Genomic DNA, 25,884 nt, shown 5'->3' with positions numbered 1-25,884 from the left:
CATATCACTATATTATAGACCCAAGCAAGTATTTAAAAGGTTCAAGATAGAAGAAACAGAGGGAAGAACCCCCGAGGGGTAGGATTCCCCAATGTCACCTGCAATATTTCCTCCTAGGTAGGATAGAAAAATATTTACCCATAAATAGAGGAGCCTTTGGTGGTGAAGGTAAACACCATGTCATGTCTCCGGGTATGCTACCATCAGGTAGCATGGTATAGTAGTCTTATCGTGCTTGGGGTGAAGAAGTGGAGCTCGCAAGGGCTCCTGCTAGGTTGGTGTGTGCTCGCACAAGTCTTGTTACCGACTGCCAACCTAGTACCCCTTGGTTTCAAGACTTGTGCAAAAATCTTTATGAATTGTGTCCATCGATATAAGACTCAATATTCCTATTTCCCAAATGAAAGTAGGATGATAAGAGCTATCACTACAAGATCTTCAAGTACGAAATTTTTCTTCTTATTTAGAATGAACTTAAACAATAGGATAAGAACTCGAGATAAGCGCCAATGCATTATGAATGTGATGAATCCAACTGTCTTCATTTGATAAGAATCAATCCAAGCGTTTTCAAGATTCCACCGCACATTGAAAGAAGGTAGATCTTGATCCGTCAGATCAAAATGTTCGTCCTCAGCCAAAGTAGACATATAAACCCATGAAACTAAAGCATCTAGGAAAGACTTTAGGTCCTTTTTATTTCATGGCTACTGTGCCCTAAGATTTTAGGGTGGAGTGGCCTTTCTGCAGGGCGTACATACGTGGCAGCTTGAAAGACTCAAACAAATTGACATTAAAAAAAAAAAAAATGCAAGAAGATTCGAAATGGTGACGACTGATGAAAAGTCGAATTGTGAAAGTGAAGTGGCCTTTCGGATTTGGATCGTTGTGCCTTTCGATTTTGCAGGGCCAAAAAGCAGTCTAGAACATGGGGTACGCGCGAGAATAATATCAATTGAAAAAGGTGTATAAAAGTTTGGATAAATGATTGTGTAAATAGTTCTTACAGGATCAAATTTGGTCGATATTCCTAATATATTCGGATTTGTGGAATCTTTTACTTGGCCAGTTGATGATAATTTTTAGTTTAACAGACTTATCTGATATAACACTATGGTTAATTATTCCTAGTGCCTTACATTCTCCTAGTCATACAAATCAAGGGGAATTCCAATCTAGAATTTTTCGTTAGTGATAAAGTTTGGGAGAACTTTTTATGCTAAGGACATAGTATCAACATCTAATTAGTCTATTTTGAGATGATCAGGCACTGTTTATCCAAGAAAAGTTTTGTGATACCCTTTGACTAGGTCTAAGTTCGTTGAATTAATTTTCAACTGGACTTGGTAGCATGAGTGTATGATGACTCCTAAGTGAAGTTCAATAATATATAAGGACATAATAAAAATTTGAGTACGTAATCAATTTCTCCAGAAGTTGAATTTATTAGAGAAATATTATATATTTTATATTTGTAAAAACGTCTCACGTAAAGATTCATGGGATGGTGAAGGCTTTAAACCCAAAGAACTAGATAGTTGTGAGGTATGATAGTGAATAACTTAAGTACATATGAGTCGAAAATAGTCAATACTTATGACAGATAAAGAAAAAATCCGAAGATGAATAATGATAAAGCATGAGGAATTAAACCTCAGATCTCTTGGCTCTTGTTGAAAACTATATAACCTTTTAGCATTGTCTGCTTGAAAAATCATATGTAGAAGAGATGACAAAAGAAGAGTTGGCTGAATGAGAAATGAATAATCGTATACAAGTCTTTCTAGCTACAAGTAGATTCACACCACATTCAAATGAGCGTTGGGCCAAATGACCCTAACATATTAAGCTGAAAGATAGAGGCGTGATTAGTTGTTCATGCTCTTTTGGCCTAGAAATAGGCCTTGTAAAAGCTTTGCATCAACCTTAATTTAAACTGTTCCTTGACTTCAAAAAGTGGTTAGATAGACTAGTAAAGCCAACATGGTTCCCAAAGTTTGACCATGATCTTATGCGAGTTCAAATCCAAGGCAGTTAACAATCACATGATGAGTTATACCTCTTTAGTTAAGGCAAAGTCACACATTTCGACTTTCCAAAGTCACTAACGCTGTAGGTAGAATCTTGTTCTTTATTAGGACATAAAGGCTTGGGAAAAAGATATAGGGTAGAGTCTGATTTGATCTGGTTGGTGTTCTTCTCCTAAAGGAGTACTTGTTTTTACCACATTGTTCTTCTTTTCATCTTATGTATACCTTGCGCATGATCACCAGGTCTTTCTCAATTCTCTTTATCGAACACAGAATGAGAATCTTAGAGAGAGAGGGGGGTGGTCCCCAAGTGGATAAACCCTAGTTTCATTCTCCAACTCAGCAGATGCCTCCAAGATATATACACGCAGAAAATTCCCGTGGTTGAAAAGAACTTGTTTCAACAATGAGCCAAATGGGGGCAAAAAAAAGGAACTTAAATGATGGATAAAGTACATTTTGGTATCCACGAATTGATTAGTAATCTTTCCAAATTATAAACCGTAGCTAGTATTGAGAAGAAAATGAGGAGATGGGTTTAATTGCTAAAGGAGGGAAGAAATACTTGGCCTAAAAATAAAATTGCCCGTAAAATGGAGGATGCTCATACGATATAAGATGTTACGAAAATAAGAAAATAAAGGATGTAGTAGATATAACGTGAAGCCGTACAAAGGACATGTTGCCTCTGTTACGTATGGAAGGAATCTTATTCATTCGTATGCAGCTTCTGTTCTCCAGTGCAAGTTCAAAAGTCCTTGTCCACGTTGCAAAGATCAAGAGTTCCCTGAGAATCCTTGTGAAAATAGCCAAATATCTTAAAGGAAAATTCTCTCTCTCTCTCTCTCTCTCTCACACACACACACACACACACACACACACACACGCAAGTCCAGAACCCTCCTTGAAACATCTATATAAGCACGTCCCTCATGAAGCCTCAAGTAATCCACACAACACAAGAAACCCTTATATCACATTCCAAACTTCAGGAGATCACTTTGCTCTCTCTTCTAGCTAATTACCACTCTCTGGAATTTACTTTTGTCGACATTCTGGTAGTTTCCGACATCTCGAGTCTTTTTTCTCAATGGAAGATCTGGTGGCCAAGATGATCTCGGAGAAGCCGGTAGTGATCTTTAGCAAGAGCTCATGTTGCATGTGCCACACCATCAAGACGCTTCTTTGCGACTTTGGGGCAAACCCTACAGTCCACGAGCTAGATGAGATTCCGAGAGGCAAGGAGATCGAGCAAGCCCTTGTGAGACGCGGGTGCAACCCGGCAGTCCCCGCTGTGTTCATCGGCGGCCAGCTTGTCCGTGGAGCCAATGAGGTGATGAGCCCCATCTCAGTAGGTCCTTGATCCCTATGCTCAAACGCGCCGGAGCGTTATGGGTTTAAAGATTTCATCGACAGTCTCATCCGGCCAAATAAGAAAGAAGAATAAATAAACAAATGTGTGTTTTTTTTTTTGGTAAAGAACAAATGTGTGTTTTTGGTACACATGAGTTTGGAAATATAGGTATATTAGTCGAACGTGTGGTCACACTATGAAGAGAGCTTATCATAGTTAATATTAGACAAAATCCTAACTTGTACGGGGTTTGTATCATTTTGTGGTGACTCCTGTGTCTGATCTGAGCAATAAAAGTGACGCAGTTCTGCTATATATCTACTTTTTTTTATGTATTCGGAAAGAATTGACTTTAAGTAAACAGTTTGCATAACCTTTGTTTCACAACTCACGTCCATCTCCATTGATTTAGATAGTCAGTCAACTTTTCTAATTACAATTATCCAATTAAATGACGATGGATGTAGATAGACTAAGTAATAGGTATCACAGGCTTCTTCTTCTTCTTCTTCTTCTTCTTCGAAAGGTGAACTATTATTGATCCTTTGAAGGGGCTTAACAACTTTTAAGTACATGAGTAAGAATTCGTCAACTAATTATGGAAGTGTGGCAATTGATTGATGTAAACCTAAATTTGAAATCGCGATTTTTTAATGCGGTGATATAAAACGTAGACAAATGACGCCATTCTAAACGTCGCAATTAAGAGGATGTAGGATTTATGGTTGTAGAAGTGTAAGATTTTCCATAATTTTTCAGACAGGCATAAAGGTTCAAGCAATTCAAACAATAAATAAGTAATATAAGGCGAGAGTAACTGGATAATCATAAATAGATATTCGCTCTGACGTGCCTTAATTTTATATCCCAAATTAATAACGTAACAAGGTTGGAATCTACTAGTCAAACAAGTGTTATACAAATCGCTACACCGCAGAACTTGTTTCATGTTAAAATGTCAGTGTTCAACTCATTATTTCATTTTTATTCCTCAAGAAGGACCTCTCGCTTTTATTTCATTCAAGGTATCTAGGTTTATCAAGTAATCGATATGCACATGATGGAGAACGTAAATCTTAAACCTAAATGATTGTGGGCATGCTATATCCGATTTACCAGATCAATTTCAAAGGGACATGGTGAGGATCTAATATGTACCTTAATATGACCCACTTATCTAACTATTTATTACAATGCACTACACTTCATAAATTAATTTCATATATCGATCTTAGCGTCTAATTTACTTTTATAAGTGGTTAAAGCTTGTGAGAGGGTGAGCAACTTGGCATGCTCACGTGCGAGCTTTACCTAGTAATTTGCCTTTTATGGTTGCTATGGAAAATTTCTAATACTAGCAAATCTCTTATTCCTATACATATTTAGATAAATAATCTCTACTTGATGTACATATTTGACAAAAAATTAAATGAATATTAGAAAATCAACAAAAATAAGTTTTAGCATGTATAAAAACAATCATTACATAGTGTGATAGATAAAAATAAATAAAAAAATGTAATTTTAATATTATCCAATTTTCCGTACTTCATAAATTAATATTCAATTAAATGCATGATAAGCGGTGGCCATTGTTAGGGCTACAACTATTACTTAGAGGGGTGAATAGGTGGATATGTGGAAATTGAAAGATAATCGAATTTAATATTGCCATAGGACAACGCTAATGACAAGTTGTGCATGATCAAATCTTATCAATGTGCAATAATCTATCACAAGAAATAAATCAGAATTTAACGAATAGAAAAATGCACAGAACAATTATACTGGTTCAGTTTATTATAAGCCTACGACCATTCTCTCCTCCAATAGCCTTGGTTAGATTCCACTAATGAACCACTCAAAGGTTACAACAACCAAGTATTCTCAACTCGAGTAAGTGTGATCGAATATTCTAATCTCACACTACTACAGCAACCTCTAAAAGATTACAAGTTAAGCTCACAAAGATGAGTGTAAAAACGAAGCTTTCTCGAACTTTGGAATTTTAGGATTTCGATTCTTCTTCTTCTTTTTTCCTTCTCCTTTAATACTCCTTGTTCTCCTAGCCAACCCTTGGACATAAACTCTGAGAATTATTCTTGCAATCAACCCAATGGACTTGAATGAATCAAGAAAATTTGATTGCTCCTAGGATGCCAAGAATCTAAGTCTCCTTGATTTTGCTGCCCATCAAGAGAGATTAGGTGTCCATAAGTTGAGTTCTTCGTTTGCAAAGTGCGTCTCATCTCCAATTGATTGTTGCAAGAATTATTTTTCAATAGGGAAAGATTGCGTGGATATTATCCCTCATAAATAATCAATAAGTATAGAAAGAAATCTAGGCCAATTTACTAGCCATTGCACTTCACATCATATGGAAATATGGAAAGTTCTCCTAACATTTGATTGTCTCAATAATCTTGCAAATTACACATTTGCCTCGATTAAGAAGATATAATCATATTCTAAGTAAGACCGACACCAACACACGATATATGACGCGACACGACACAACATGACACCACACAACACAACACGCCGATACATCATTTATAAAAATAAATAAATAAATATAGAATTTGGACACGTTGTATATTAAATATGTAGTTTATATATACATGATAAATTATCATTTTATGATTATTTTAATAAAATTAATTTGAGTACATAAATAAATAAATAGTAAAAGAGCCTTAAATGAATTTACACTAAAAATATTAATCCATTATTTGTTAATATCATTCATTATTTCAATTTGACAAATTTAACTCAATTCCAATAATTCATAAAACTTGAAAGAAAAAAAAAAAGCAATCCACATTTTAGACTCACGTGTCGAAAAAAAAAAAAGATAAAAAGATAAACTTGAGAAGTAAATTGTGTGTCACAAAAAGTGAGAATTAGAAGAGAAGAGAATACTAGATTTTTCTTTCTTTTCCGTTTATTATTTTTACTACATTTTGACCCATTATTAATTGAAAATATATAAAATTGACTCGTGCATATTGAAATTCGAACTCACATGTCGAAATTTTGGACTCAAGTGTCGAGAATGTCATGAGAGTTGATCAAGTGTCGAAAAATCTGACACCCGTTTACTGTGTATCGAAGAGTGTGGGAGAATGTTGGACACATGTCTAATCGTCCGACACGATACGAAGTCTCAAAGAGTGTCGATCGCATTTCATATTCATATATTGATGTAGAGAACCAGATTCACTAGTGTCTTGAATTTAATGAACATATTTGCTCCAACCATTGCACCTGGAAATTTATCATCAAAATTATAAAAACACTATGTAAAGATTTTGTTGATCTTCAAAATCATTTAGGGAATTTGCCTAACTACCCTCATCATAAAGTGCATTATATTTTTTAAATTTGTACTAAACTATCAACTAAAAAGTTACCCATCGGCATAGAAAACCAACAACACATATTTACAAATGAATCAATCGTATAAAATGATGGAAAATGAGTATTAACAAATCAACAAAAACAATTACTAGTGATTTCAAAAAAAAAAAAAAATCTAACGAAAGAAATTAGATGTCCTGGTATTGCTTCAATTTCAGCTCATCGTTACTTTGTAAAAAATATCAAAAAATTGGGTGGTGTTTAGACTCATTGATAGAAAAGAGGCTAACTTGACGAACTTTGGAAAGCAACAAGACAATACAACGTTTCAGTGCATCTAATAGTTGACTTTAATTATCAATAAATGCAAATTAACTTAACAACCAACATTTAACATAATCTTAAAAAAATATATATGGTCTTACAAGTCGTGCAACACACTGGTGTCTTGCTACGACTGTATAAGTTGTCTGTTTTGGCATAATTTTTTTTTTTAGTTAATACCACGAAAAATGCTAAATTGATATACATATAACAAATTTACTTCAAACTAATTTTTTATCATGAAAACTCTAAACACGTACGCATGTGACAAATTTACTCTAAAGTAATTTTTTTACCATAAAAAATCTCGAAATGGTATACATGTGACAAATTTTTCTCAAATTAATTTTTTGATTACAAAAAACCTTAGATCGATGCACCCATGATAAATTTACACCCGGTTAGCTTCTATCATATTTTACCATTAAATTTGTTGTTGTGCATAACACATGATGACGTGGTATATTGCCATGAAAATCCATGGGCTAAATATTATGAAAAATCCCAAACTAATACACCTACAACAAATTTAACATAAATTTGGGGTATTTCATTGTATTAATCCTATGAATTTCTACGTGAATTTGCCACACCACCATATCAGTTTGAGGTTTTTTATGATCAAAAAATTAATTTTGGATAAATCGGTCGTATATTTACCAATTTAAGATTTTTGGTGGTATTAAAGTTTCTCGATGACTACCAATAATCTCTCCCTACGTGAATTTGCCACACCACCACATCAGTTTAAGGTTTTTCATGATCAAAAAATTAATATTAGATAAATCGGTCGCATATTTACCAATTTAATATTTTTGGTGGTATTAAAGTTTCTCAATGACTACCAATAATCTCTCCCTAATATGTTCGGCGGCGTCTAAAGAGAGCAAAAGTTATATCAAGAGACATGCTCTTTTCACAGCCTATCACTCATCATAAGGAAACTCTCTTTCATAACTCAAAACAAATTGCCGTGCACGGATTTCGACATGGACCCTCCATTAATTTATAAGGAGGATCATTGGGCAATCCTTTTGTGAAATTACCAAAGAGGATGAGTAGGAAGTGTCATTAGTGATCCACTTAGTATCCACCTATATAGGTGCTTACCCAGAATTATTTATGCCTTACCAATACATTAACTAGCAATCAAAATCTCTAGATGCTTTTGGCTTCACGATATTCGCCAAGCCGTCGATATGAATGCTCTTCCCGTGCATCATGCGCGGGCCCGTCGTCCCCTCTCTCCTGATCGCTTTATCACCAGACCGCTTGCAGCCCGTTCGTCGTACGGCCCCGACTCATTAGGAGCTAAAAGAGCGTATGAACGCTAAACAGTTTCTGAAGAAGTTTAGCAATAGGTTTAGCTAGAGAGTAGAGATCATGAAATTCAAACTAGAGAGGCAGGGTCAGTGATTCAGGCGGGTGGTTAAAAGCCCTGGTACCCCATGCACAAATTCATGTGATCCTTAAACTATCAATATGTTGTTCACATGATTAATCCAACCCAGATTTTTCTTCCTGGCCAACAGTCATGTGATCCTTGAACCATCATTATGGAGGAAAATTTTAAATAAAGGCCTGAATTCACCGACTGACGAAATCTTTGCAGGTCAGCTTCATCTAATTGAGATGGGGTAATTTTTCCAATATTTGCAAAAGTGGGTAAAATCCTAAAGAAATCACAAATCGAATGGGTAAATCCGCATAGACTGTGCCTCCTCGCGTTCTTCAAGTCCCGATTTTGATTTCACTCTCTCCTCCTCCTCTCTCTGCAAAATTGCCGTTTCCACAAGCGTGGTGCGACCTGGACTCCATCTGTGGCCGTTTCTTCTGCAGAGCTTCATCCTTCTTTCGTCAACGGCATCTGTAAATCTTAACCATGCTATTGCACTGTAGTCCGTACTGCGGTGGGCTCTCTCTTGCATTTTCTTATGTTGGCACTCTCAATCCCATTAAAGTCGGGTTCTTTTCTTCATCGTCTTACAAAGATATGTGGAATGGCCTATATTGTTATTTTCTTGCTAATTTTTTGTTTCAGCCGTGGCCAGGTTTGCTCATGCAGTTGATAAAGTTTCTGTAAGGTTTCCTCCAATGACTTCACAGGGTCGAGGACCGATTCTGGTGATTTAAGCAAGAAAGGGAAGGACAGCATGCGCTGGCAGCTGAGCCTCTGTTGATGTCTTTCCTAATGCACATACTCCAATCAAAATTCAATTTAGGATTCTTGATTTTTTATTTTTAGGGTTTTACCCAATTTTACCCTGTTGCAAATTATGGCCCAAGTTACATTTGCTCTAACAATTGGAAAGAGCCGACAGTGAAGATTTGCCGAACAAGTTATTTCAAATTCTTAGTGAAAACTAATCCTACTATTTCAAGCTCTTATTTAAAGTCAAACTCAAAGCTCTCTTTTGAGAGAACATTCTACTTCTACCCTTATTTCAAAACGGACTCCACAATCTACCAAATTTAGGCAAATACCTCAAATATTGCTTCTTTTAAGTACATACACGGCACACCATTTTTGGCCAAACAGAAAAATCAGCATATTTTCACATTTCAAGGCCGTCGGCATCGAATTTTTTTGAATTAATCATTGCCATTAACGGAAATAACATAAAAATAACTAATTTTGAAATTATCATTTTGAATGAAGTTAGCCAAGGCATCGCCAGCTAAAATTTAAGTCAAGTTGTCACAAGCAAAAAAGACTCAGCCACGCCAGGAAGGCTCAAATGTAGAATGGTATACAGAAGTATTTTTGCATGGCACATGAACGTCCATCAAATTCAGAGGCGAACAGAAAGCCGTGCTGCACTATATTTGGAACCTGCTCATGGACAACACTATATTCACATATTGAAGGAATAAGGCGGGCTTTTCAGACCTTTGCGAACATTTGCACTGCATGGACTCACCCAAAAAATCTGTACCATCTGTCACGACGCTGCTCATGATTATCCAGGCAAAAGCAGAAGAATCTCCATTTTCTGGCTCCAAAAGGATCACAAATGCCCTGATCAAAGATTCAGATGACCTAACCTTCACAAAGCTGCCCTTCCATGTATGAAGCATGACATTGTTCAGGCTTTTTATATTATAGCAGCTCCGTCTCCTCGACATCTGCATCTGCATCCTCAACCTCGTTTTCTTCATCTTCATCAGGTGCATCTGGATCCACTCCCTAGAAGAAACCAACACCCAGTCAATGCCTCACATCACAGGAATGGTCTGCTCTGTCTACTGAAGTGAGAATAAGTGAAGGATTTTCCATCACCAAACTGCACGGGAGCTAAAGACGCACCTTCATCTGTTTCTCCAAGCGGTCCAATCCTTTCTTGGCAGCTTCATTCTGCGAAGTTGATCCTGAATTGTAATGAGAAGAGAGCATGAATATAACAATGAAGACATGAACTTGATCTTTCTTTTATCTTGTTTTTCCCAAACCGTATTGGTTCCTCTTTTTGCAAGGATCTAGTAGTACCACTGAAAAGCCTGGATCAAGAATTTTCAAGAACTAAAACGAGCATGCCTTCAATTAAATTACAACCTTAGAGCAGCCTGATAATGGGTCAATGCATCCTCCAGCATATTAGTTGCAGAGAAAACTTGAGCCAACTTAACATGAAGACAGTCATCTGCCCAGTCCTTGAGATATCTCTCAAGAAGAGAGACGGCATCTCCATTTCGTCCTCAATGACATGCAGTTCAGCCAAAGCTAATGCAGCTCCAAGGTAACCGGGTTCGAGACGAAGAGCTGACTCGTAGAACTTTTTTGCCTATCACCACTCCAAACTATTCAGAGACTTCTTCACCTTAGTTAAAAGAAATGGAGATTCTAGAACAATCTGGGAAACACTTACATACCTTCTCCCTACCACCAGGATTCCTAGCATGGACATCTCCAACCAATTTTAGAGCCCTTGCAGATTGAGGCATTGCTTTCATTGCTTCCCTGGCCGTATAAAGGGCTTCTTTAACTTTTGAGCATGCCAAATAAGAGCGAACTAAACCTGAAATGATAATAAGCTTCCAATCACTCAGACGGTCAAGAATTAGACATGTACACCTTTGCTGCAACAAATTCTAAGTAGTTTCCCACACACCTTGATATGAACGAAGATCAGGCCTCAACTCTCGAGCTCCTCTGAAGGCAACTACAGCTGCTTCAGGCCTATCCATTGATAAACACAGGTTTCCTGCAAGCACAAGAGAAATAAGTTTGATGATTACATTTAACATTGACCGATCAAGATTTATACCAGAAGCATCAATATAAACCTACACCAAGCTACTGTCTACCTTCATTATATAGCCAGGTATGTGTCTCTCATCAATTTGAATGCTCTGATCAAGGTAAGAAGAGACTGTGAGGTACTATAAAAGCAGACAACTAAACCAAAGACAAAGGTAAACAAAACTACCTTATCGGCATAAGATAAAGCTCCTTTGTCATCTTTCCTTTCCGACATCACGGATAAAGCAACAAAAATTCTGGCCTTGTTGGGTCAGTATTCAATAAATCATGCACCAGCTTGCTAAGTTTTGTGTAATCAGATTTCATTTTGAGAAGCATTGCATACTCATCCATGTAAGTTAGGATGTATGGATCAACTGACCTAGCCTGTCAATACATACACTATGTTCACACCATCAAATAAAGCATGATATTTTGTCAATATGACACCCAAAATACTCTTTACTTACCTTTTCGAAATTCATTATAGCCTCGTCATTTTTTCCAATAATAGCTTCTACCTTCACATATTTGTCCATATGTAAACAAAAATTAATCAGTATGCACTCCTTCTCAAGTACCTGGGATATGTCACGTACAACTAAAGAAACACAAATTCAAGCAAGCATTGGAGGATAGGTCTGAACTTGCAAAACATGCACATATAGATACGTTAAGGTGGAGCATACCAATAAAAGGCATTTGCTACCGACAAACTGAGAAACAAATCAAATTGTCTATGGGTGGAGAATCCATAGATGAAATAATGCATACATTGCTTATCATTGCTTAATTTGTTGCTTGATTTCATATAGATAATAGATGCAAGGCAAATATGATTACACTACCAACTATTCTAAAAGTTTAAGCTATTAGTTGAAGGTGTGATTTCATAATAAATTATGCTAACACTCCCCCTCACACTTAGTCTAGTCTTGTTTGCCTAATACTGAGTGTGGACATATTTAATTGGAGAGGCAAATGGGCCTGGAAAGATTTTAACTTAAGACCTCAAGCTCTGATACCATGAGAGATTTTGTATCACCACTACCAGTTGTTCTAAAAGCTTAAACTGTTAAATGAAAACGTGGTTTAATATTTAATCTCACTAACAAGTATATATCTAACCTTTGCCATTTCAAGTAATATATGTATGTTCTTAGGAAATTGTTGCAAAAGCTCCGCATATAGCTCCAGACCACCTGCCAACGGACAAAAAGTAGTCTCTAAAGTTAAAACTATGCCTTCAATTACTAATATACTCCCGCAAACAAATTAAACTAACAATATATGCATAGTCATCCATCATAGCAGCACAATTATTATTGTAATGCAACTAGAAAAGGCAAGATTCGGGTGCATATGAACAAAAGCCCACTAATATAAAATTATTAAAAAGTTAGTTTCTAACGTTAATCTCTTCCTTCTCTTTTAGAAATTGACCTACGGTATACGGCACTTGAGTAAATGAAAAGAATCAAGGATGTTGCATCCGCAACATGACAATGGCAATTGGTGAAGAATATACTGTCATTATTCCCAATGTCTTTCGAGCTTTCACAAAACATGCTAGAGGTTGCAGTTTCTTGCAATTTCGAGGCAAAAGCACCAGTGAAGATCACAAAAGTCTTTTCCATAGTTTGACTCCCATAAAAATAGCAGTGAAGGGCATGACAATTTATGAATGGTGATGCCCCCTCAAAATTTTCCCAGGATTGGTCTTTCCATTTCTAGCACACGGAAAAGTTGATTCTTAGAAAATGTACATAGGTAGAGGCATTACATTACCTTTGTAGTCATTTGAAGCGATACAACACTGTGCCTCAACATAACGCTGCAAAGAAATACGGATCATCAATTATCATCTCTATTTATTGCTAAATCTATGGAATAACAAGCAGTATTGTCATGACAAGACATCTGAAGAATGTTTCTCAAAGCTCGGTAATCCCACAACTATATGGTATCCCATTGCTTCTAATTAGAAAAGCATTGCTTGTAACTATAGACTGACTGCACACAGATTTCTAACTATGGCAAGGTATCTGTGCAATATGAAAAATTACAGGAGGACCTATACAGGAGAGTAGGATGACTTATGAACAGTGAAAGATGAACAAAAACAGTAACCTATTTATGACTCTTTTTCTTCTTTTCACTGAGGATCAAACCTCATCTGTCCCTTTCCCCACCGCAACCAACTAAGCCAATTGCCCATTGGCTGACTCGTTATTAACTTCTTTTTATAAGGAACAAATTTTATTGACTTATGACAACATTAAGTCACCTCTAATTTATCTCAAACTTACTTGCAGCCACCGCATTGAATCGAGATGATCATATGAACCCCTGTTGCCTCTATTTGGAGTCTGAAGTTGCAACAACAAAACAAAAAAAGGCTTACGATTTAATAAACAAAATCTCCACTTATTATAAATGGAATAATCATCAAATGAGAAAAGACTCAGAGCAACAAATTACAATGCAATCAGTTTGCATAACAAATAACAACATAAAACCATAGCAACTAAACTAATGCTTACTAATTGCTGAAGAGATCTGTCTAACTTCTGACACACTAATGGCCTATTGACTTATTTTCTTTACCAACTAAAATAACGTTTGCCTCGAGGTAAAGCAAATTTAGTTTCTAAAGAGATCTGTGAATGTGCTCACACAGTAATGCACTTCGTATGGTTTTGAAATCCAAATAGAGATTATATGGTGCATAATAATAATATCACAGCAACATATAGCTAGTTGGACAAGTAAGGATGTAACCAGAACCCTTCACTTTTTTTCTGTGTATGACTTCATACAGATGGAGATGACAATTTAGACAAGATCATTAAACTTGGACAATCAAGGAAGTGAAAAACAACTGAAACTTTCCTTTGTATCATATACCTGAGGAATCAAAGAGATGATATTCTTAGCAGAAGTTCCCAGCTCAGCCAAAGCTATAATAGCCTCCATGACGAAAAAGCAGTTTCTGCAATACAAATCAAAAGAGAATAAACACGAATTTAAAGAGCTCAAAGCATTTAACGGTAACCCTTTATTGCCATCATATCCTGCAATAAGCTACCTAGCTACTTTAGGAAATAGTTGTGCTTTGCGTACCCAAAAGAAAAAAAGACTGAAAATATGCACAGAGTAACAACAATTTGCAATAGAATTGCTTTCTATATCTTTATTCCAAGTTGTCTGAGGAGACACTCCAGCCGATCATATCTCCCAAAACCTGCCAGCCATATTAATATTCAAGGCCATGTGGTGCGAGAATCGCTCCACTCTCATGTTAGACTCCTTTTATAAAGCAAAGCTTGTTTTAGGGTATTGGACTTGCTCAACAATGGTACACCAGTTAAGTGTCTTGCTGTGGTTTTAATTTTTTAATTTCGATGCAAGCTTTGGCCAACAATCTAACTTTCATTTCGTAATGATTGACTATGGCTTATAGGACAGAGATGACTTAATATGCACACAAGAATGAAACACATAACGACTCGCTAACACACAACACCAGATGCAATTTAAAAGCACAGATTCCAACTTAAAAGCATATGAACAAACCTACCTCAAACACTCTCTATAACAAGCAACAGCAGCACGATTGTGCCGTGAGTTCCTATAGAGCTTTCCATGAGTAAATTCATTTGCAAAGTTCTCACTTTGCTTGGAATCCCCTTCCAACTGTAATAGCAGTGACAAAAGTTAATCATATGATAAAAAGAGAAAGAAAGATCAAAAGCCCCAATTAGAAAAGGGAATAACAAAAAAGCCAACTGTTTCTAAAACCTAGCTAGCTCTCCTATGATAACACACCATAAGGAACATATTTGCCACAACTAGTAATACCAGAGAGGATTGAAAGCAATGAAGAAAAACCTCGAGAAGGGCGGCTTTATTATCATTCAATGAAGAGTGGCAGGATGCAATCTTGAATTTTACCTATCATGGAAATCAAAAAAGGCAAGAGGCAAAATTTAAACAAGAAATCTACCTAAATAAACCAGGAAACAACATAAAATTGCTATTTTAAAGGAAAGTAAGTTTGCAACATAGTGAATTGATCAAACCTCATTTTCATTAACTGCAGATACATTGAAAGAATTCGGAGAAGATGATCTATTCGACGTGGACAATGAGCTTCTGGTACTTGCTGAAGTTTGCTTGAATAATTCTATGGTACTGCAAGGCTTGTTTGTACATATGCTGCCAAGGACACATTTTAGAGAGTTAACCGAAACAGCTAAACACCCCCCATAAACTATAGGAAATATAACATTTTTGTGAAACTTACTACAGATGCCAATACAAACACCATGACCCACCAAATACCAATGCAATGCCATCACATGTGTACACAGCACAAACTTGAAGGAGCTCAATACAGGGAGTACCGGAATGCACTAGCAATTGTTCTCCGATACTACCGCACGCAATACCCGGCTACCCAGAAACTAGACACAGATTCCAATAAACACAAAACCAACCCAAAATCACATAGACCCACTAAGTTCCAACCCAATGAAGGAGAGCACTCACGATGGCTCGGCGGTACTCTCTGTCGCGAACCAACGCATCGCCGAGCAGCACCTGCAGCAGAACAAACCCTATAAGGAAAAAGAACAAGAACCCCCCAAAACAACTAAGGAAGAGAGGCGAATCTAGGGTCGAGCCGCACCAGGTTCTCGGCTTTGACGTGGGGGTTGGTTTCGGCATTGACGGAGGACGAAGAGACCAGAAAGGAGCCCTGATCGAGGACAAACCCAGGTGGGGGCGTTAGGCAGCAAGCATACAGTGATAGAGAGAGACACAGAGAGAGAGAGAGATTGTACGAGGATTTGAGCGGAGGCGGAGAGGCCATGGTCGAGGAGGGTGGAGATTTGATCCTTGGGGACGTCCATGGTCTCCGGTCGGCGGCGTCGATGATGGTGATTCGGATTCGATCGTTGTCTCTGGAATCGTGCGCGCTCGCCGCCGGCGACGAGGGAGGAGGAGCAGCGAGGCTGCCCGCTGAAACCGGTTTAGGTTCGAGCCCGCTCGATTTTTGGGAAAAATTCAAAAAACCTGAAATGGTACGTTTTCTTCTCGATGTGAGTTGATTGGATGAATATTGGCTCGACTAAGGTTATTAAAGCATAATTTTTATCTTAAGAGAGTTGTCTGTTCAGCCGTGGGTTGCGGCCAGGACTCCCATCTCGAATGTATGAATATCATGCTCTATTTTAGCGTCTAGAATTCTGAGTCTAAGAGTCGAGATTTAGATTTGAGTGAAAGTCGAATTACACCCGGGGATCTCGTTAGTAATTTCGACTCCTTCGATGTCGTGTTGATTGTTTGGATTATAGTCGGTACATTTTTAATGGGTATGTGTATCACATCTAAAAACGACACTACTATTAAGATACAGTTGTATTAGAGGAGTTTTATATCGGAAAATTTATATTGTATGAAACAGTTAATTTATCATAATTGACTCATAATTTATTAATTTAAATTATTAAGTGAAAGTGAATCCAACTAGATATATTAAGTAACTTATGCGTAAATTGCGACATATGTATCAATTTTGCTTGTTTATAGTTTTGCAAATCCTAGACATTTTGCAATCATACTAATAAACTAGTGTCATATCTTTCGTAGTTCTTGTACAGCAACTAACCATACAAGAGGATACATCTAATTGTTGCTATTTATACCCACAGTTCCTACAATGATATCATTGTAGCATGATGACAAATCTCATGAAATGCTTACATTCTTCCTAAAAAAAAAAAAAAAAAACCCTCTTCAAGGCATCTAGACAAATGTAAATTTCTCTAAGTTTAAATTGGTCTTGACATTACTCAATCTTAAGTACACATGTGGATCCTAGGTTGATCGAGAAGTTTTTGGCAATATTTATGAAGTATCGAAAGTTGTTCCTCCTTTGCCGTGATCATACTTATTGTTGTAGCCTTAGCTCTGTAGACCATCATCCTTGATGATTTCAAGATATTTTCAAACTCTAGTGATTGTTTATTGAAGGGCCTAGCCACGTGATTGTACCTCAACTTATCATAACACTTGCTTGCTAGTCATTCAGTACTTACATGTTACATGTACATACAGGGTTAAAGGTCTTGTTTTGTAAAGTATATTGTCTCTGCTATTTGGAAGCATACATGAACTAATCACATCCCTCAAAAGTCAAAACACAATATGATCAACTTATTTGGTTCATTAAACCTTACCCAAATCCCATATTTCATGTCATAGATCCTAATGATCTCTCTAAGCTCATTAGCATTAGTTAATGGACTCAAGACGTGCATACTCATTTTGGCTAATCATGTTCAAGAATCCTACATTCTTAGTTAACATATCTATACGCAAGCTACCATCTTTAACCTCCCAATCCCTCTCTAATATCACCATTCACACTCTTTTTTCACATTTCTTCTGTGCAAGTCATCGAGATCAGCATTGGCAAACCCATGTTATTTAGCAGTCTCGGCACCCCTACAATCTGACATACATTAGTTCACTTTTCGGAAGCAAAACAACATCACTATATTTTCATGTTTCAGTTTCCATCTACCTGCATCCTTGATCCTTCTTTAACCACAAAATACTTCCCTAAATTTTCATTACCCTCTACTTTCGTTCGCTTCCTAGCTTTCTCAATATTTGCTCGATCAATAATCTATGATATATCTTTCACAACTCAAACATACAACACACACATATATATACATATGTATGTATTTGTTTTTGAATTTTTTTTTTATGATCCAGGAAATCTGCGCACCGTATCAACACGAACAGCCCGACAGACTCAGGATAACAGGATAAACCCTAGGGCGACGCTAGTAGAGGATGTACCATTCCGACGTCGCACTTAAAGTACGGCAAGTGGGATTTGAACTCCTCTTTTCTCGCAATGGATCATGGGAGCTGGGCCGCAGACGGTGGTTTTGTTTTTTAAGTTTTTCATGAGTGGGCTAATCACCGGCTCACCGTCTTGGCCCAAAACCAAAGGATCACCCTCTCCACCGTCTCTCTCTCCATCGCTCGCTCGCTCTGTGCTCTGCGATTCCATGGAGTCGACGTCTTCTCCATCTTCTTCTTCTCCTTCTCGAAGACGGGCTTTCAGTCCTTCCCATCGCCGCCGCGAGAAATTCCTCTCCCGGGCGATCCCACCTCCGGTCCGAGGCCAGTCCTGCCCGATATGTCTCGAGACCATCGAGGACGGGCGGCGCGGGGCGGCGGCCGTCCTCCCCACCTGCCTGCACGCCTACTGCCTGGACTGCATCCGCAGGTGGAGCAGGCTGAGGCGGAGGTGCCCTCTCTGCAACGCCGGCTTCGGCTCTTGGTTTCGCCACACCGGCCTCCGGCGCGAGGGATTTCTCGAGGAGCGTTGCCGCCGGCCGACGGGGACGGCGAGGCCCGCCGGCGAGCTGGTTCGGCCCCCTCGTTCGCCGAAGGTTAGGTCTTTCTCTGCCGTTCCAGATTCCGATGCTTTTTCTAGGGGCGGTGGATTAGCTTTCTTTGACGGGTTTTCAATTTGAGTGCATTGCAAATGCGTTTGGATATTGTGTTTGGCGATATTGGAAGGGGAATTTGGATGTTGGAATTTGGGGCTTCTTTTTGAAGTCAAATCTACTGAGGTAGGGTGAAGTATGAGCCTCAAGTACTGGGGTTTAGATGTTCAGGTGGTATATGATTGCATTGGCTGTGCAAATTACTAATTAATCGTTTGATTCTAACTCGTGAAAGTATTGAAATCTAAAGGTTCAAATCAGAATTTGTTAAGGATTTAGATATGCTGGAGAATTCGAATTCCTTTGAATTTAAGGGGCTATCATAAGATTAATCCCGACTATGAGAGGAAATATTAAGGTAAATTCGCTTTCCAATTTAGCCTTTGATGAATGCTGTGTAAGCGTACTTCCTTGCCTTTATTTTTGTGGCTCTACTTGGCCGTTGATCAAATGTGTTGGTGCTGTTGGCATGTAATTGAAAGTCGAGTTTTTTGGTTTTATAGAACTATCCGAATATCAAGAGATGAGTTGAATGGTTCTACCCAGCACCCAGACCAGGCCAGATCCATGGCGAAGATCATTTGGGAGGCCAGGCTCTGTTCCTGCTGATGTTGTAGCTGCCAGAAAACTACAATGGCGTGCCAGGTACACATAAGAGACAGCAAAAGTGATCAATTCTAGATTGGTTCACTTCAGTCAATTTCACATCCAGTTGCATACTATATTGTGGATAGTATGTTCTGTCCTAGGTGTACTACACATGTTAACTTTATCCTTTATATGTACCCATATATTAATAGTTTGTAGTAGCCACTCATTTTGTTGTTCTGATTTCGGAGAATGTAACATATTCTTTTTTGTAGCATATACAACCGACTCTTGCAGGCTGTTCCTTCTTCCAGGAACTCTCAGGTATTCGAACTTCCCATTCCACTGATTTCAGTCCATTCTGTTCTCTTTGTACTCAAAATCCTTTATTGGTCTAGGCAAGAGGTTTGCTGTTAGATATCCTAGTCGTCTTTAATTTTTTTAATTTAAGAAGTATATAGTTTATGTCCATATGACTGCTTTTGCATTTACATTCCTGGGGAGATAATGTTTGCATTCAGCTTTAGAGAGAAATCAGTTTTGTCACTTCTCTGCACAAATCATAAGTCCTACATCTAGTTCTTGATTAATTTTAGTAACTGGTGTTTTAAACATCGGGCGGTCTAGCAGAGGTTAGGTCAAGTTTATATTTCATAGCTTAACCAGTTGAATTGCTTGTTCACTTTTGCCATTGAATTCATAGGCAATGTATCTAGTATTATAATACAAGCAAAAACAGAAACACAAATTTGTTTGGTTTAGCATTGGGAATGCTCATTTGGGCTCTAAAGGGATTTGGCCAAATGTTATGGTGTTTGGTTCATTTTTTGGGACTTTGGGAGATGCAATTGTATCTCCAAGGGGATTGAAAGGGCTTTGGGGAATGGAGGGGGAGAGGTCCATTGGGAAGTTGCATTTTCGGAATGCAACTTCCATTGCTCATCTTCACCTTGGAGAGAAGCCGATCGGAGGCCGACGACCATCGGCCAAGGGTCCCCCGACCCTGGCGACCATCGCCGGACCTCGGGCGACGCCCGGGTCATGCGACCCCAGCCGCGCCTAATCGTGCGACCCCGGGCGACGGGCGCCCGTCGCCGAGGTCGCGCGACCCGAGGGCGGCGATCCGGCCATTTGGCCGCGGACCGCCGGATCCGGCGGTCCCAAGGATCGGACTTCAAAAAGAAAATATAATTTTTTGTTTTTTTAATTTAATAAAAGTCATTTACAAATGCAAATTTTACTAAACGGTATTTTGGCCAAAGTTATATTTTAATGCAAATTTTACCAAACAATATTTGCATTTCGGAAAATCACCTTCACTTAAAGGTATTTGCATTTTGGCAAATGCATTCCCCAAAAGTTGAATCAAACGGGCCCACAGTCTCAATTGGCAAAGGCTTGCATGCCCAAGGGCATGGGTTTCATTGTTTTTCCCTATGAAATCAATGTTTTGTACAGAATTATAGCCTACAAGTGAATTTGAAATCCATCGTATGACATCTAATCTAAGTTAATGATAGCTCATTCAGTTAACTCTTGAGCATGGGTGAACATTTTCCAAGGGGTGGACTACCATGCTAAACCTTTTAATAGTGTATTAATCTGTCGAGCTGGGTTGAGGAGTTGAACTGCTTAGAAACCTAATACCGTTGATTTTGACCCAGAGTGAGTTTGGGGATGAATATCGGACTGGATCCAAATTCAGTTCCTGGTTCAACCAATTACTCCTTTCTGGTTTGAGACTATGGTTTTCAAATCAAGCTTGATGCTTTTCCCCCTTTCTCATAGATTGTCTATTCTTTAATTCAGTAAATTTCTCATCTCTTCACTTCCTCATCTTCCCTTTTCCACTTTGTAATAGCTTCCTCATCTTTACAGGGCTTGCCAAGAGGTAGTGGTTGGAAGGAAAGGATACTACGGAGAATAGAACCATGGACTCGGAGGGAGTTAGAGGCCATCCTCGGGACCCAGATCCTTCTGTTATAGTTCATGTAGTGACCTCAGTGTTTATTTCAACCTTTGAGAAGAAACAAAATGTCCCACATGGACAGCTGGGTGAAGATGTGGTTGCTTCTCTATGGCCTTTTCTACATGATCGAACCCACATGTTCTGGCATGAATTAAGGTTTGTAATTACATCCTAAGTTTCCTGGAAGGTGCTTCCTTCTGGTCATTCGGGGTCCTATGCTGTTTGCAAAAAGGTAGAATACCATTCATGTGTGTTTGCGGGTAGAAAACTATCTTGCTTTTCTCTGATGTTGATGCCCAGGTTAAAATTTGATCATACTAGGACCTTTGTGCCAATGGGGACTGTCTCTCTTGCTAGATTTACCTTTTGATGTCAAATTGATGCTTTTTGCATGGTTGTTGTGCATCTTTCTTGTATTAAAACATACTAGATGTAATTGTTGTTGCAGATGTTTTGCTGAGAGTTCGCTTTCTTTGGAAACATATGATGCAGTCGTTAGTACAGGAAGTTGCAATAGCTGTCAAAGATGGATATTGTTTCTGCCCAGTTTGAGGAGGGTATTATGTGGGAGGTGCATAAGCATTAAGAGGATGCTGATTAGAGGAAATCTGCAGATCTTAAACAGCTTCACCTGCGAGTCTGCTTAATATAAATGAACAGTGATGTGGCATGAATCTCAAAATGATGAAATGGATGATTGAGACGAAGTGTTAACGCTGACAGCAGATTTTCTCCTGTCTAAGATGGTGATTTGCAGTATCATCTACAAATTGACCCTGGAATTTTTTACCAATCCAAATCTGGCAAAGCTACCCATACGAAAGCTCCAAAATCTTCTCGTTGGAACTATTGGCATTGCCATTCAGGTGATAAAACCACTTCTTGCAGAGATTACAATTTACATATGCTCAAAGTCAGGCATATCAAAGCCAATCTACAAAGCTGGTTTATATTTTAAGTGGATTATTAGTAAATGGGTAATAATACTCAATAGTTGAATTTCCTTCATCTCTAAGGGTAGTGCAGATAGCGGAGCTGACACTGGTTGAATTTTTGTATGCTGTGATAGCTTGAGAATTTTCTTTCATCCGAGGTTGTTGCAATGGAATTATATTTGAGTTGTGAAAGCCAGTTGGTCTCCTGGGTCCTGACTCCTAATCTTTAACAGTCTTGTCTTGCAGATCTGCCTTCATGAACTGCAGCTTTCTGAGTCAGGTGTATACGGCACACCATCTCGTGAACATGCACCCCCACCATTTTTGTACTCTTGTTTCATGCACGTGAGGAAAAGAAAGAGGATCTGCTTATGTCAGTACATTTGGTTAATTCTCTTCCTCTACTGCAAAGCTGGTGTGTCCGTGCAGGCTCAAATATGGGAAATTCTAGTCACAGCATGTCCCATCTTGATTTTTTGATGTTGCTACATAAGTTAAGTTTGTCCTCCAAATGAATAGATTCTTAACGTGCTGCGACATAATCGCAACATAATTTTAGGGTGTGTTTGGTTGGACTTTTAGGGAAAGTTTTTGGGAAAATTCAAAAGGGTTTTAAGTTGAAGGGATTTTTCAAAATGCAAATTATGTTTGTTAAATTGTAATCTAAAAGTCTACTGTGAAATATTTTGAGCAAAACAATATTTGGAGAAATTATATTTATGAAGAACCTTTATTAAAAAAAAAAAAAAAATAGTTGGCTGATGAAGGGCAACAATTGCTGGTGATCCAAATCTATTGTCGGCGGTTGTCGTGTGAGGTTGCTAGACCTCAAGTGGCCTCAAAGACTGCTAGTGAGGGCCATCTGGGGTTGGGTGACCCGGTGAGGGTCATGCAACCTAGGGAGACCTTAGCTCGAGGTCACACGGCCTCGGTGAGGGCCGCCTGGTTGCTGGGACCCTTGCTTGGGTCTGAGACCTAGATCGCGCGGCCCTCACGGAGGTCACTATGACCTGATGGCGCAGAGGTCACGTGACCCTCGGCAATCCGTGACGGATTGCTTGGGTCGCCATGACCACATGGCCTCTCCCTAGCTCGTCACGGTCTTTCCTGGCTCATAATTGTCCCCTCACAGCCCTTTGCAAAATCGTTGGCTGATTCCAATGGAGAAGATGAACAATCAAAGAACAAGGGTAAAATCAGAAAATAAAGAGTTAGTGAGGATAATTTTGGAAGAATTTTGTTACTAGCCCTACCCAAATTTGCATGCCAAGAAGGCCGAAACTCAAGGCATCTTAAGACCAGCCTTGGGATTTTAGCCTTCAGAACCCCAAAGTCCCTTCCTAAGCCCATTCCCAAATGCTGCTAGTCTTTAATCCAAATGAATCCATTTTAATGTCCTGTTACATTTGCCCGATACAGATTGCTTCCGTGATGCGTAGTTTTGAGGACCAGACGGATCTAGACCATTCATTCTTGTAAAGCTTGCAAGGGATCTGCTGATTGAATGGCTCTTTTCTTTTCTTTTTGGCAAATTCCGTGCATACCCGGGGAGAAACAATTTGACGTCTTCAATATGTAACTTAGTTTTAATGTTCTGCCTAAGCAAATAAGAATGGCCGTTAGTTCAATAATTACCAGACAAAATTTTGGACAATATTTACTTTATTGACTTGAGCTGGTTACATGACAAACATAAGGTTACAGGTCATATCATGAACACTGCCCTGTTGTTGTATTTTTTTTCTTTTTAATATTTCCAATTAGTCACAGATAATGATTTGTAACGTATAATATCTTCTCTTATACATAATATAAGACTTATGGGTTCAAACTTCATGAATTTCAATTTTAGATTAGAAGTTTCAATTTTGACTTATCAGGCAACTTTACATAAGGAGAGTTTGGTTTTTTTAGGGTGATAAAAGAAAATTTAATAGATAAGTCACCCTTACTGTCACTCTATAGAATTGTACATGAGATTTTCTCCTCATAAGACACCTGTTCAATTCTTTCGAAGTCATTGGATCCTTTTTCTTGTTTAGGAATCTCCTCCCTTCTTCCTATATATATATATATATATATATATATACACACGTGAAACTTTTCATGTTATATGCTTCAGTTTTTGTTGAGACTTAAACCGCATTAGCTTATGAAACACTGCAACGGAAAACATGTTGTTAAGAAAGTCGAATACGTTTCCGCCTTACTTAAGATAGTTTTAAGCCACATGTTTCAAATTGATATCTAACCAAAGGTCTCGAGTTCAATTTCTTGTGCTACCTTTTCACCCGTTCATCAATTTCATTCCTTTATAAGCCTTGAAATTCAAATAGTCCCGACAGATGCCCTGTGAATGTTTGGGATAGCACATGTTGGCCTTGGATTCCATTAGTCCTGTTGCCTAATGGGGGCTCTTCTCTTTGCCGGAAATGGTGGTGTCTGGTGAATTTTGTCAACGACATTCGGGAGTGCGGTCATGTCCATTTGACCCTTCAGCTCTCAGAGGACGCCATGAGGGCGGTGGTGGCGCAACCAAACCCGCGATTTATCGCGGCTATTTCGCGGATCTTTTTGTCAATAACGTAAGGGAACGCACGTTAGGGTTGCATGCCAAAACGTGGTCAAAAGAGAGTCGAACAAAATTTAATGCTTATTCTATATTAAAAAAAAAATTATGCGATTCAGAAAGGGCTGACCTCAAAGTATATATGGTCATGATTAATCGAATTGACGCAGTTGATATTTTCATCAATTTTTTTAAACAACTCACATTTGATTCTGAGATAAATTGTCAAATCGATCATAAATCTATTATATAAATATCAATTCAGTCATAAACTTTTCAATTTTGTTAATTGATTTCTAAATTTTCATGTAAAATTCCAATGTAGTCCATTTACCCAGTTTTCCATTGGAGATTGTTGACGTCACAACATGCCACCTCGAAAAATCAGAAAGACTCAAGCGATGACTAGATCATCATATTAATAAATTTCAGTAAAAATTGGCCAGAATGATTATTTTGAAATTTTGTGCAAAAAGATTTATGATTCAATTAATAAAAATGGAAAATTTAGAAGTGAATCAATGTTCGTACAATAAGAGTAGGACCGATTGAGTTACTCCAAGAAAGATATATCACCAAACCCCAATAATTTCCACGGTCAAAATCATGGTGCAGCCAACGAGAGAGGGCGTGCGGTGTTCCCTCTCAAATCATCACCTTTTTTTCCACAAGGACATGGCTGAATCTTTGGTGGGTCACGCCCTTCTTTCGTGGTCTGATTTCACCAGCGCAAGCTGCCCTGGATTGGTTCCTACCAAGCTTTACCTAACCAAGAAAAAGCATTCAGAATAAAATAATATAAATTACGACAAAATGAAGTCATCAAGGCCCTCATGCGAGGTTAATCAACCACTTTCATCATGCACCCTTTGAAGATTCCAATTTCCTTTAGCTGGCACGTTAATGACATTGGAGAAACATTTGTGTTTTGCCTGTCGTTGGTGAAATTAAATCGACTTTTTCTAGAAAGGTGTTGATTGTAA

General features: G+C 38.3%; 1 protein-coding gene and 2 pseudogenes across 1 annotated transcript; 2 read left to right on the top strand and 1 right to left on the bottom strand.

The window, feature by feature from the left end:
• The first annotated feature begins 2,963 nt into the window (after positions 1-2,963).
• LOC120293009 (monothiol glutaredoxin-S2-like) lies at positions 2,964-3,719 on the top strand. The gene has a single exon (XM_039311748.1). The coding sequence runs from the start codon at positions 3,121-3,123 to the stop codon at positions 3,391-3,393; it is 273 nt and encodes a 90-aa protein (XP_039167682.1). The 5' UTR covers positions 2,964-3,120; the 3' UTR covers positions 3,394-3,719.
• A 6,414-nt stretch (positions 3,720-10,133) lies between these two features.
• On the bottom strand, positions 10,134-16,420 carry LOC120292706 (annotated as a pseudogene).
• A 1,910-nt stretch (positions 16,421-18,330) lies between these two features.
• Positions 18,331-21,897, top strand: LOC120286338 (annotated as a pseudogene).
• Positions 21,898-25,884: the final 3,987 nt, after the last annotated feature.

The sequence above is a fragment of the Eucalyptus grandis genome, chromosome 4 (assembly GCF_016545825.1).
Source record: "Eucalyptus grandis isolate ANBG69807.140 chromosome 4, ASM1654582v1, whole genome shotgun sequence".
Taxonomy (NCBI): domain Eukaryota; kingdom Viridiplantae; phylum Streptophyta; class Magnoliopsida; order Myrtales; family Myrtaceae; genus Eucalyptus; species Eucalyptus grandis.
The sequence above is the reverse complement of the archived record's forward strand: the minus strand, read 5'-3'. Positions and strand labels throughout refer to the sequence as shown.